The sequence below is a fragment of the Dermacentor variabilis genome, chromosome 9 (assembly GCF_050947875.1).
Source record: "Dermacentor variabilis isolate Ectoservices chromosome 9, ASM5094787v1, whole genome shotgun sequence".
In the NCBI taxonomy this organism is placed as follows: Eukaryota; Metazoa; Arthropoda; class Arachnida; order Ixodida; family Ixodidae; genus Dermacentor; species Dermacentor variabilis.
In genome coordinates, this window is record NC_134576.1 from 123,078,578 (window position 1) to 123,092,720 (window position 14,143).

General features: G+C 46.3%; 1 protein-coding gene across 1 annotated transcript in view; it reads left to right on the forward strand.

The window, feature by feature from the left end:
* TrpA1 (Transient receptor potential cation channel A1) overlaps positions 1-14,143 on the forward strand; it is a 143,269-nt gene that overhangs the window by 104,539 nt on the left and 24,587 nt on the right. Inside the window, exons 11-17 of the mRNA XM_075669202.1 lie at positions 2,725-2,839; positions 9,543-9,712; positions 10,642-10,726; positions 12,650-12,709; positions 12,801-12,887; positions 12,962-13,032; positions 13,562-13,730. Of these exons, the coding sequence (XP_075525317.1) occupies positions 2,725-2,839; positions 9,543-9,712; positions 10,642-10,726; positions 12,650-12,709; positions 12,801-12,887; positions 12,962-13,032; positions 13,562-13,730 (757 nt within the window). The remainder of the gene's footprint in view (positions 1-2,724; positions 2,840-9,542; positions 9,713-10,641; positions 10,727-12,649; positions 12,710-12,800; positions 12,888-12,961; positions 13,033-13,561; positions 13,731-14,143) is intronic.

Sequence of the window (14,143 nt, forward strand, 5' to 3'; positions counted from 1 at the left end):
ATATTAAATTACTATGCTACCTATTTTTACTCAAATAGCACCTTACCTTGTTTTTTTTTTGTTTTTTGTAGGAATGCGTTCTCCGCGCCCGGAAATAAATTAGAACAAGTTGTAATTTCCCTAGTTGTGGAACCGTATTTTGTCTTGGTAGGGTTACATGCCGTCTGCGCGTTCATTCAAGAGGTTATATTTCAAGCCCCCCTTGAGCTACGAAACTAACTTCACTATGGGCAGATCGCAAAAAAAAAAAACGAACATGCATACAAACAAATGAACATATAACATGAGAGAGAGTTAATGGGCATAGCGGGCGAAAAAATAGCCGTTGCTAGGCAACCTGTTCTTGACAAATCCTCCCTTTCTAAACAAAGGGAGATCATTGTGTGTGCTAGACCGTTTCGTCTCGCATTACTTGGCGGCTGCCTTTTCCCCCTTGCGAATGCAAACAACGCGAACGAACCTTGGCCCAATAATGACGCACTCTGTGGGCTTCGCGGAGTGGCATTGGATTTCGCGAAAACCAATTCGTTTTATTGTGTTGCAGTTCAGGCGGGGTCATTTCGCTCTACCAATGGTTGTTTCGTTTTCACTGCTCGGATTACTGTACACAATGAGTGTAACACTATAGAGGCTGAACATACTGTACCCAGGGAAGATGAAATCCGGAATTACGATTTTTTTTTGCTATGCTTTGACGTCGTTACACCTCAACTCGCGTTGATTCAAACTTCCAGATGATAAAGCCGATGCGATGCGATACGCTAACTTAACCACACAAAACCCGGACACCCTCTCGCACAGAGAAATATTAGAATAACTTGATCGCGTGTATGTCTGGTCATGTACAGTACACTTGTAACACCACATATGTGATTCAAGTAAAACGTTAGTTCATAGAATAAATAACTAAACAATTATTGCTTTTCTGAGCTGTAGCGAACGGGAAATTCCCTATAGCGTGTCAGAGAAGTTTCTACTGGCATGGCGGTCTTTCCACCGCTTAAGTCATCCTTATATAAGGTATCAACCTCAGCGTACGAAAAATTATACTAGGGCATTCTGTGTTTAATGTATAAAACAATAACACACGAATACACAGATGAAATACACGATGAAGTTCTTCTGTTCTTTTCCTTTTATATTACAATGCAGGAAAAGCAACAAGCTTCTGCTTCATGACACTGCTTAGACGCACTTTTATCTAGCTGGCGCTGCGAAAGTTCTTTGCGATAGTGGTGCTATTTGGTATTTAACTAAATTATTATGAATAACATTTGTGATCATAGCATATGCTCGGTCAGTGTTGGCACTTCTCCGAAATTCTGATATTAAATAACCTCACGCATGGACTGCGCTTCCATGAACCCAACAGGAGCGAGTCGAGTCCGAAATCGGGCACAGGCACTCGCCGTCGAGTCAGAAATCGGGCACATACACTCGACATCGAGTCAGAAGTCGGGCACAGACACTCGACGTCGAGTCAGAAGTCGGGCACAGACACTCGACGTCGAGTCAGAAGTCGGGCACTGACACTCGACGTCGAGTCGGAAGCGAACACAGGCACTGGACATCGTTTACAAGAGCTCGTACCTGACGGGTTGAGACTTGCGACTGACAGCATGCGTCGAGGCTAGCGTTAAGACGACTCACTTGCTTAGTTGGTGCTGGCAGCGAACAACCGACACGATCCGTCCCCGTTTACGTGTGCGCTGCAGATGCAGCTAGTGACTAGCTAGTGACTACGTAACGTCACTAGCTGGGCTCATGACGACCGGCTAGTGTTTACATGAAGATGACTGGCAAATCTCCTCCCTACAATGCGGACTCGACCCCGCTTTTGTCCGGGTTTATATAAACACTCCGATTGTCTGCTTAACTGCTTTTAGGGAGTGACCGCTATGTTGAACCGATTTGTCGCCCCGTAAGAATGGAAATACCGCCGTGGTTGTTCAGTGGCTGTGGTGTTGGGCTGCTGAGCACGAGGTCGCGGGATCGAATCCCGGCCACGGCGGCCGCATTTCGATGGGGGCGAAATACGAAAATACCCGTGTGCTTAGACTTAGGTGCATGTTAAAGAACCCCAACTATTCGAAATTTCCGGAGTCCTCCGCTGCGGCGTGCCTCATAATCAGAAAGTGGTTTTGGCACGTAAAACCCCATAATTTAATTTAGGAATGGAAATCAAAGAAAAAAGCCAACTAAACTTGAAGCGCAAATGATTTCCTTAAATCATGTCACACCAAATTACGCTGGGATATCACCGTCACAGATAACCAGACAGGCTTAAAAAGCAGTTTATTCGTACGCCTTCAATAGGTTCAATGGCCTTGTGATGTGCTTCTATTATATCCGTTGCGAGCTCTAGAGGGGAAAGCCATCAAAATCTATACTGAACTTGTGACTTTTTTTTATTTTTTCAAGCATCACGTTCGTTGCACGTGCTATAGATGAAATTTGTCAGTAGAAAAGCTCAGCAATGAAACGCGGTTTCAATATCTACTACGCATATTACACTATTAGCGCCAAAATAACACACACAACGTGTCTCTTGACACGATGCAACTGTAAGCACAAAGTGCCGGCTGAGGCGTCAACTCCATAACAATGAATTCACAGAACGAATGGACCGAGCTTGAAAGTCTAGAGCACATCGATGACATTATGCAGGCTTTCTCTCTGCTTATACTGGCTGATTGTTCACCTCGCTCTTTTCACGTGACTCAGGGACCACAAGGGAAGGACTCCTCTCCACTACGCAGTCACCAACGGCTTCACTCACACCATGGAACAGCTACTGGCAGTGCATTCACACCTGCTCGATCAGACCGACCGCGATGGGGTGAGTGCAGACATTGGTCGCGCGGCGTTCAAGTCATCGCGTAAGTTTACGCGGTCTGTTTACTCATGTGACTGAATCTGTCACCCGACCGAGCAGCGAGTCGCCGGTCACATCGTGCACAAAACGAACACTGTTCTACACAAGTACTTCGCGAACACTACGCGTCGAGCGCACGCCGCATGAGAACAAAGAAAAAGTACTGAATTCCGCTTGCGAAAGTACGCTCACGCTTTCGCACAAGCAGAACCATCTGGAAGGTTTTGCGGAGTGTATATTACTTTGCGTAAACGCATACAAGCTCTTCTCAGACGCCATGCGTATTGCTCGTCGGCCACCACTAGACGTTTCATGCACAGCGACTCATGAAACGTATTTTGCTCAAGACAGACGCTTGCTATGCATTTCTCCCCGCACATATATGCATTCCTTGGGCGTCAGGGCAATCCACAGTTTACTCACGTTCCTATCGAGCTGTAAAAGGAAAGCGAAAGAAAAATGAAATGTCAGAAGTATGTCTGGCGGCTCAACTGCGCGGTTTTCTTCGGTGAAAGTCTCGGTTGAAAATATTAAAGCTTCGTTCCTATTCCGAGAACCGCTTCAACTGCCCACTGTGGCCAAGAACCGTGGAGGCAATGTTTCAACAAACGCCACCGAATAACAATGCTCATCGTTAAAGTTGCTTTTATGGTGCCTCGAGCATGCAGTCGCGCTGCAATTTTGCGTGTATTTGCTGGCTTCTTGCACGCTCAGAAAAACACTTTTATGCAGCACGTATCGAGCAACAGAACGCGGTATGGGGAGTTTTTCATGATGCTCTACAATTTTCTCATGAGCACTTTTCATGTAATTATAATATTTGAGCAGCTGATTCATCGTTTAATATTAATCATGCGATTAGGCCGAATGCAAGAAAGCAAACTAAGCATCTCCAAGCCATGGCAAACAACATTACGTTGGTTCTGTCAAGCTACGTGGCATTAGTGGCGGTGGATGATAGTTGGGACACCCTGTATAAGTGATTGCATTTACTGGCTCAGGCGGTTGATCGACGAGGCCATCGCAAGATGCATTAGCTTAAATGGACATTGAAAAAAAAGTCACTCACAAAGCTGCACTTTATTCGTGTATGAAATTTTCCCACCATTTTTCTAAATTCTAGCTTTCCGGATGGTACAGCGGCAAATGCTGTATCACTCGACCACGCTTAGGCAAGACACTGAAGAAACCACATAGTTAACTCGCAGAGTAACCTCCATCGTTCAGCCGCGCGGATGCTTAGGAGCAAACCTGGACCTTATCTACACACCGCACGAATGAGTGACGTAAAAGCAAGAAAAGAAAACGAAACTTGCTTGATAATAAAATTATGAGCCACTCCACTCTGTGAAGGCGGTTGACCAGCGAAGCTGTTTAGCACACAACACAGAGGCGACACAGAATTTTGAACAAAGGTGCTAACTCATTTATTGTCTTGATCGGTGGTCATCGCGAAGAAAGGTACTCACACCCGTTTATTGCCATTCGCGTGGACGACGAGACCACCGCCCCGAGGAGCCGGAGTAAACTAGACACGGGTGACGTTTCGGCGGGACCGACACCACGGGCAGCGGAAGGGAAGGAAACCAGATAAGCAAGCGCTTGGAACGCCGACAAAGAGAGGGCGGTGCGAACGTAGACAAGGCCGACTCGAGTCGGCCTTTTGGGCTAAGATCCGATCGTAGTGTAACCCTTGTACCTCGGACCTTTCTGGGTCCCAGGTGTGACTAGGGTAATGCAAGGGCATGTTACAGTTCCTAGAGCCCACTACCAGGAGTCCACAGGACTATGTGCCATTGCGCTTGTACCGTTTCTGCACTATCTTCGGGATCGGCCCATGGTTATTGCACGCGCCCTCGAAAAAAGAAATATCAGTCCAAGCACTCCGTACAGGTGGTTAACCAGCGAAGCTGAAACGTGCGGCCCTGGTGCTTATTACTGGGTTCATCCCGACGGTTCATTAAAGTCTCGCTTAATTACTGGTTACGTCGTTGCGTTTATTAATGAGATCACGCACACGTTCGGCTGCTACGGAGAGAACTACGTAATTGAACGTACGCCCGCAGTCCGCCGTTGTCGATTGCATTCGATGTCTCGAGTTTGCTCGGTGGCGTGGTTAGCAGCAACGGCCCGGCATTGCCGCTTGCGAGTCTTCAAAATTAAATTGCTTCAAAATTAAATCTGTCCGTCCCGTAATACAATGAATGACTCATACCCCCTTAAGCAATGGCTCATACCCCCGTAAACGCGCTCTCCCTATCACGACGACAGAAGTGAAGTGCTACGCTGGAATGACGAGCGGTAACGGAGCCAGTTAGTTGAGCAAGAAGAAGACGACGCTCGAGCCATTGTTAATGGTGATAGTTTTAGCGAAGTCCGACAACGGCGGCACACGGTCTGCATAAACAGCTCCGCTGTAACATTCGCGGAATGCTAGCGATTAAACAGCTTCGCTTCGAAAATATAGCGCGTCAGAACCTCCACACGAGTCAACTTGTGTTCCTGTGACATCACAAGGAAAGAGTTACGGGTTGTCGCGCTTTGTCACGCGACCGCCGTGCGAGTTCACTTATGATCGTAAGCAAACGTGGATGCCACACTTAGGCGCCAGGGTGTGAGCTCAGTCACAATACTCTCGCACTTCACTCGCGCAACGGGTTGACGCGAGCACGCTAAACGCAGCTGGCGTAAAAGGGAGTCTAACGGGAGAGGTTAGGAAAGCAGCTGGAAAGAGTGCGATAAAAGAAAATGACCGTTTGAATGTTGGGCAACGTCTTTTTGTTTTTAAGAAAAACGATAAAGTGGCGTCGGCTTCCTAAAACGTAACGCCAAATTCATCGCTCTGTGCCTTCCACTACCTGGGGGAAAAAATTTACAAACACAGCCCCAGCAAACGACGCAGAATTCACGGCTCGCAAAGCTTCGTCCCTGGGGAGGCCTGAAATGGACGGGGAAACAAAAGAAAACCAAAACACAAACTCGGAAGCCGCGACGAATGGCGTTTAACCCGAACGTGCCAACGCGTCGTGCGCACAGCTATAGCGAGACGGGAGTTAGCGCGAGGCGTCCAGGTTCACTCGCCCGAAGATTTGAATTCGTTTGTGCGTCCTCGCACCAGAGGCTGCCGTCGGCGACCGCGCTCGTAAGGGTATCTGCAGCACGCGCCGCAGATGGCACGGCCGAGTGCCCGAGCTGTTTGTCGCACACAACACATTTTGCGAAAGCTTTTTTTCGTCGCCGTGAGCTCAAATGGTGTCACACGTTTTGTGACTCGGACGAACGCGTCTTCAATTGTCGTCGCTGACCGCCTGTCGCAACGCAGTTTAATGCATCCGGGTTCTCGCTGGTGTAGCATAAGCGCCTATACTGGAGCACCAGCGCAGCTGGCGAATAGTGTCTACACGTGGGCCTTTCGCTTCACTGCCAATTAACGATCCGCGAACCGTTAGAGTGTGTACCTCAGTGACAGGCGGCTATACGTGTCGCTTTGTCAACGCGTGTGCGGTTTGCGACGCATGCAGAAAGCAGCGCGAAGCAACGAGGAAGGCGGTAGGCCTGCCCACTTGAACAAGCAATCTTAGTTTGAAGCGGAGCTTTCTTTTTTGGTCTCTTTATGCCGACTTTCCTGCTGCAGCCGCTGCCACCAGAGAATGCGTAAAGCCAACACCGTGACGAAACGGATGAATAATAGCCTTGCTACTATTATTCGCTCGTGGCTTGCACTCATGGGTTGATCGCGGGAGGAGAGAAGGGCGCCGTCAGAAAGCATGCTTCATTTAGGATCTCTTCAATAAAAGAAGCGCTGGACATGCGACAGTTGAGGACAAACTGAAAAAAAAAGAGAGAAAGAGAGAGAGAGAGAGATAATTCAAGGTGTGGTACGGTATGTTTCTGCTTTTTCTCGAAAATTAAGCAACGTGGCAGTTTGCGTGGTAGGAGAGGCGAAAAGATCTCTGGGCTGATTCGTTTCAACGCGAGACTCTGCGCGGAAACTAAGAATACTTAAAAGTTTCAGTCCTAGCTAAATAAACAGTGAGAGAGTTAGCCTGATGTAGGGGCCTTGTGCTTCTGATTAGTTATGGTGACGGATACGGTGATAGATCTGCGGAAAGTTCATGATTAAGAAGCGGTGAAAGTAAATTAATTCTGAACTGTCCTCGACGCGTGTTAAGAAGCGGAATGGCTCTGGCTTTTATTGTTTCCAACGGAGAGTTATATTGTGATAACTTGTTGTTCTCCGGGCTACTTTCCTCCCTATTCTTCTGAGACGCTTAATGTTTTGTTGAGTATATCAGTCCCATACTGTCCAGGCGTAATCTAATTAGGGTCTGATTAACGAATAACAGCATAATAGTCTAACATTGATTGGAGTGATTTTAAGCTAATGTCTTAGGAAGCAGAGCTCTTTAAATGTAGATGAGCAAATATTATTAAAATTTACGTTCCCGGATAAGTTAGTTTCTAATGCAACAACTAAGTATCACTTGGAGCGTGCTCGGAGTCTCAAGTTGTAAGAACTTCTTTTACGCATGTAGACAGAAGTATTCTCAAAAAATTACATGCCCAGCAAGGTTCCAAGCCAAGTACATTGTAAATGAAACTGCAATGAGAATAAACTGTTGAGCGATACGAAATGCGTTGCGCATAATTAGCAGAAGAAATCAAATTTATCTCGGTTAGTTGTGGATGTCTCAAGAAATCTCGACACCTTCATTATTTCAAATATTACCTAAAATATAGAAAACTGTAGCTCAGTCTACTTCAAGCCATGACTAAAGTAATACCGAATACAATATGACCCCTTTAGAGTGATTGCTATATGAACAAAAAACGTAAACCAGGCTTAACAATACAGGGATTAGAGCGCTTACGTTGCAAAACATGCCGAAGTTACAGAAATTCTGGACTGTTGGGAAAGTCACAATAAATTACAAAAGCAGCACACTTATTGGATCCCGTGGTGAACTTTACGGAGAAAATAAAGTGCTAGCCCCATAAGAAAAAAACTCAAAATATAGATGGATGAAAATATCGAACACATTGCGCCGCATCCGTAGACAACTTTTCAAGTCTGTGAATTCAATAAGGGTAGCGCTAGACGTTAACAAATTATCGCAATGCTCGGCAAAACATTTTTGCTAAGAATGAAGCGAATTCTACGCATAAACTGCCTACACAAATAAGGAAAGCCTGTTCGCTAAAACTTTTAAACTTATAATTCAATCGTCCTGCAAGCCGATGTTGACATTGAAAGTTGCCTAATGAGATCAGAGAAATTTAATTAGGCACGTTAATGAGACCGGAGTTTAATTAAGGAGCGCGGGTGACGGGAATGCATCAGCGTCAAGAAGGCACCTTGCATCCCGGCGATACGACTATCTGTCGCAGGAATAATAACAGCCTGGCTGGCCTTCAGTTATTCTGCAGTATTGCTTACGTCTGCTAAGTTTTTAGTTCTGTGTAGGGGACACGCTTCGGATAACCAGGAATTCCATGCCCTTAGGACCCTGGTTTGTTCGCCTTCTCATCTTGTACGCTTTTACAACGATAGCAATTATACGGACACCACAAAGGAATTTTCGCCCTCACCGTGGCGCTCCGCATATATTTAGCAATATGTATACTATACGTCATCCCATCCCGCATATGCGATTCATATTGCTGCAATATTTGATCTATACTAAAGTTGCTCCTACCAGCTCATACGTTCTTGGCTAAATTATTCCTCAGAACTTTGGGAATGACAGTCCCAAAACGAGTGTCTGAAACATAACATCCAAGGCCCATGCCTGTTATTTTAAATTTTTTCACACTTATAGACATCAAAAGGTCAAAACAATACCAGTGCTCAAACCTGGTTTTCTTGTTCTTAAATTTTGGCTGATAAAAGTCGGGCCCCTCGGTTTCCTTTTTTTCTACTTAGTTACATTGCAAGTGCACCTTTTTTACGCCTTCAAGTAGCATGTGTGCAGTTATTGACCAGTTGCCTTCATCAAAACAGTTGACGTACTACGTGTCACCTGCAGTAGATACGTACCATAGCCATGGCCATGACTGGTGGCACTCCCAGGCTTTGTTCGAGTACGCAAACGTAAATACCCCAGAAAGCGGGTGGAAAAACCGCGCCAAGGTAGCACGAATGCTAAGAGCATAGCACACGTAATGCGAGGACGTGGGTTCGCGTCCCACCTGCGGCCAGTTGTCTTTTCATCCACTTTCATCTCATTATCATTTCTTTATTTCAAACAAGAACTACAAATAACTTCCGCTATGCTGTTCTTCATGTCATTATTGGTTGTCTGCCTAAGAGTGTTGACTAATAAAAACCGGGCCCCTCGGTTTCCATTTTCGCGCATCTATATATATATATATATATATATATATATATATATATATATATATATATATATGTGTGTGTGTGTGTGTGTGTGTGTGTGTGTGTGTGTGTGTGTGTGTGTGTGTGTGTGTGTGTGTGTGTGTGTGTGATACCTACAGACACCTAGGATACACACGTCACAAAAGCGATAACATTCATCAGTGTAACACTAATATGGTTAGTGTTCCAAGCATGCTTCGCATTACGTAGGCGTCAACTGCATCTGAGCCTGCTTTTAATTTCCTTTTTTTTTTCTCTCATAGTTCATGCCTTTTCTCGGTTTCCACACAGAACACAGCCTTGCACCTGGCAGCCATGCACAACAAGGCGAACACGGCGTCCCTTCTGCTGAGCCTCAACTGCAAGATTTCGCACAACGAGCAGGACTTCACGCCCATAGACTACGCGCTGCACTACAAGCACAGCGAGGTGACCATGGTCATGGTAACGCATCCGTCCAGGTGAGTCTTTCTCTTTTATCTTATAAGAGACAGCACTCCTTACTCGACTGTGCTATAGCGTGTTGATCGCTTTGCCATGCCTGCCTCGCTACTAGTCGCAGTAGAGTGGGCCAACGGCGTTGTTTGAATCCTCCATGGCGGCTGACTTGTACAAGTGACTGTGGTTCTGGCTAACGTGAACTTGCGCCGACGGCTGTTCGCTTATGAACGTGCGCGGTGTCTTTGTCCTCTATGACAAGGCGTTGGGCAGCAAAGTGGATTTCAAGTTTTGGTTTGCTTCCCCGCTTCTCTTCTTTCTTCCTTCTCTCTCTGTGTGTTCTCATCCTCGCCAGTGGCGGTAGAGTTCATCTACGATAAAATACGTCCCAAACCTGCGCTTGAGTTTCGACTAACGCCGTCTATGTGGCCTCGACATCCACTACGTGTTAGCTTTCAGCGGTATTAGTTTACAGTTTCGTGCAGTTGGTCTTCGAGAGTAGGATTAATATAACGCTTTAGTGAATAAAAGCGAGAATTACCTTAAACTTCTGTCATGCACAGTTTAGATTTGATACAACTTTGGGTGCAAAAAAGGGTATACGATCAGGTATAGGAACGTTTGCTGAAGTCAATGTGCTTATCATGACCTCGCAGCACGTGCCAAGTAATGTCAATCGTCAGTCGTGAATCGCCAATCATGCACGCTGCACAACACTCTCCCTTAGATAACATGATTATTTGGATAAGTTGTTCAGACATCCTGCTATAAATATTGCGGCCATAGCTTCAACCACTGGATGTTCTGTACGCTGGGCATGAAACAAGCGACCAGCGAATTATTCACTTCCACAAAATAAAAAGGGGGGGGGGGGCTGTAGTCGGTCAGTAGTACGTGCGTGTAACTTTGAACGGGATATTCACTGTCGTGTTCGGCTCTCCTTCCTTTGCAGGAGTGAAGAAGTGATGAGCTGTCGAACAAAGAGGTACACCTGCCTCGTCGAAGGACTTACGGCAGTCATGCCAGAAGTCATGATGGTGAGCAGCTTAAAAGTGTTATCAAGCCAGCAAGATTAGAACAGCAAGCCATCAAGCCTGCAGCCTACCAGCCAATTAGCTTTACAATTAGCAACTGACGAGCTGTCCCTGAAGAATATCGAATGCTTTAGAATAAGGCAGGCCATCATACGTTCACCTATTTTTTTTTAAACCACGTTTGCTTTTGTTCTCCATTATTACCGTCTGGTAGAGACAAGCACTTCGCCTTGTTCTGCTGTAGACGAGACGTAGAATGTTAGCTGGTTAATAACCAAACAGTGAGGACTAAACACTGTCTGTGTGCTAGAAAACATCCCCAGGATTTCGGGAATCTACACGTCGCGCCTTCTTTCAGCGATGGCCATGCACCCACTCGAAAGTTAATAGCAAACGGAAGATAAAGGTTGGTCTCACTAACAAAATTACGTACCAAAGATAAATCGAGCTCACACATACTAGACCCCCCACTGGGACATTCTGAGGAATTTTTTTTTATTCTTATACAATGCGTTGTAAAATAAGCAAATGTCTTGGGAGCCTACGTGCTTGTGGCACACTCTTCTATTTCCACGGGGATGTTCTCGTGGGTGTCTAATATATATGACTGCTAGTCAATCTTATAGCTGGGGTATTCATGAGGCACGCTTTCTTTTTCTTCTGTTGTCCATTCAGTTACGGCGGGGTGGGAGGGGGGGGGGGCTCACTACCACTTCGCCTGGGCGGTCATTTTGGGAACTAGTCGCGTGTCCCCGATTCCTGGCTATGAACATTTTATTAGATGGCTCTGACTAACCGCATTGTGTCCCAAGAACAGCAGCCCGTAATGAATTGGCTCAACTACCGCGGTTGCTTCGATATAGTTCATCTTTGTAGCTTTCTAGCTTACGGATGTTATGCACAATTAGCTGTTCCGCGTACTTACCGTCGAGACAGCGAAAATATCATTCTTGAACGGAGCCCGCGGCACTTGAAAAAATACAGAAGAAATCATTCTCGATGATTATCTAGGCCAGTAAGAAGTATTTCTCCCCTACACGTGGCACAAAGCCCGAACGAACTCATGTCCTCCCGGGCAGGTGCTCGCATGAGAATCACCCCGTGCGCTAGCAGCGACAAGCTCACGACGCGAGATCGGAATCACAGGCAATCGTAGACACTACACTGCGCACTAAATTCGTCTACAAAAAAAGTGTTTATGAAAGCACGCGCCTGAGTCCGACAAGTGCCGGTCCTGCAATCAGCGCTGCTTGGTATCGACGGCCTGTGCTGCGGACGTTCTCGTGGCGTGCCACTATTCATAGGCGGCACTTCTTTCATGAGCCCGTCGCTTCGCCTCCTACCTCACCACTTCGTTACGCATCGCACAGCTCTGTTGTCCCTGCACAGCCTTTGCACTCTTACGCTCCTCTACCGCTTGACGCTTTCGAGGGCGCGTTGCTGTAGCTTCAAGCAGAGGCCTAAGCGCAACATAGCGCAGCTAGCGCAACCGAGTCACGTCTATCTGTGGCACGCACACCCGCACCCGCGAGTTGAGAACGAGGCGTCAACCCACCACCGGCGTGCAAACGGGTGCCTGAGAGCGTGCGCTTGGAACACTTACAAATGTTTACAAATACAACCGTGAACGGGAAAAAGAAAAACATTAGCCAAAATTTACCATGCATGTGAACACTGCAAGCGCTTAGCTCATTTAGAGGGGCACGAGGACTAGTGCTTCGCATGCCAATAGTGGCCAGCGAGTAGGCACATGAGTGTGTGCGCCCATTGGCGACAAACTCCGTGACCTTGAATGGCCTCGCGTTTGACCTTTGTTCCTTCTAGGCAAAGAAATGATTTGCGTTAAATAACAGACAGCAATGTTTTGCAGTATAAGCGTAGCTTCGAAAGACCTTCATTAACCTGGCTTTCTTTAAACTTTTGCAGGCTGTTTTGGACCGGGGGATAACGAAATCCAAGTACAGTCACGATTCCACTTCCTATTATGCAAGTGCAAACTTTTTTTCTCTCACCTCGTCGCTTATATGCCTCACTGTTTGCAGCAAGCGCCGCAACATAAACTGACGTTTTCTTGTAGGTAAAGCATAGCTTTCAAGCCCTTCAGAATACGGAAGGCGTTGGGGACATCGTACCTGAAACCGATCAACCACTACCTGTGATGAATGTAAGTGAAGGCATAGTCGTCATCGAATGGTTTTGCCTAACCGTCTTCGCTTTGTTCGCTTTCCTTCCAACTAGATTATGGTGAGATATGGGCGCGAAGAACTCCTGTCTCATCCCCTGTGTGTCAAGTATTTAGAGACAAAATGGCAAGTATCCGTGCAAGGAAACCGTCGTAATCATCAATACATTTCACGGCTCTGAATTTTTTTCTAGCTGGACATTGCTACTGCTTGACGAACAGCTTCATCGCTATCTTAAGTAATCTACTGAACGGCTTACAACAATTAGAAACATTCCAGCAACTGGCATGCACATTTTGCTTTTAATGCCGTTAAAATGGAGGCTTTCCTTTCTGTTTTGAAGTTCAGAATTATCCTCGCCCTCCTTATAATTATACTCTCGCGCCGAATGTAATATTGCCTGTAAAGCGTGCTTTACGCCCAACAACGTTGTCAAGCAACAAAGCCAAGTTTTGCATAATGGCCCAATCTTATTCGGTTAAGAATTACAGTTTTTGTATGAACCCTCTATATTTTTCATTTGCATTCTGTGAACGCCATCAGCACACCCATGGGTCAAGAGCGAGTGTGATTTAACCTAAATCATGATAGAGTATATTTTAAAAAAATGTCCTAACATGCTTGCTCTCGCCAATAATTTTTTATTGCCTTTCAGGAACTCGTACGGAATGTATTTTCATATGCTAAACCTCGCCGTATATACCGTGTTCTTGGCTTTCTTGACGACGAACGCCGTGCAGCTCATGGGTGAGACAACAGACAGAGAGAATTTCACGCAAGTCACGTCCAAGGAACTCGCGACGGCTTTCGCCCATCCTTCCACTGTAAGTACCATTATTGAGGCGAAAGCCCAATTATATGTCCCGCGAAGCGAAAAATCCGTCGTCCGAGTGACGTTGACACCTGATGGCACCAAAACCCACGTGACCTAGTGATGACGTCATGTTCCCGGCGCTGGGCCTGCTGCGGCTGGCAGTGCGAAATCCCGTGGTGAATGGCCACGGCGTTGAATGGACGCCGTGGCCCACACCGAAAAAATGACCTGACCCACTCCCCAAAGTGGATTGCGCTAGATTAAAGTGTGTTACGGTGAAATAATGTGAATTAACGTGGATTTGAGTGGATTAAGGTTGATTAGAATGGATTAAAGTGAGTTAAGTTGGATTAATGTGGATTAAGGTGGGTTAAGGTGAATTCAATTGCATTACGGTGGATTGCGGTAGATCACGCTTTGTAC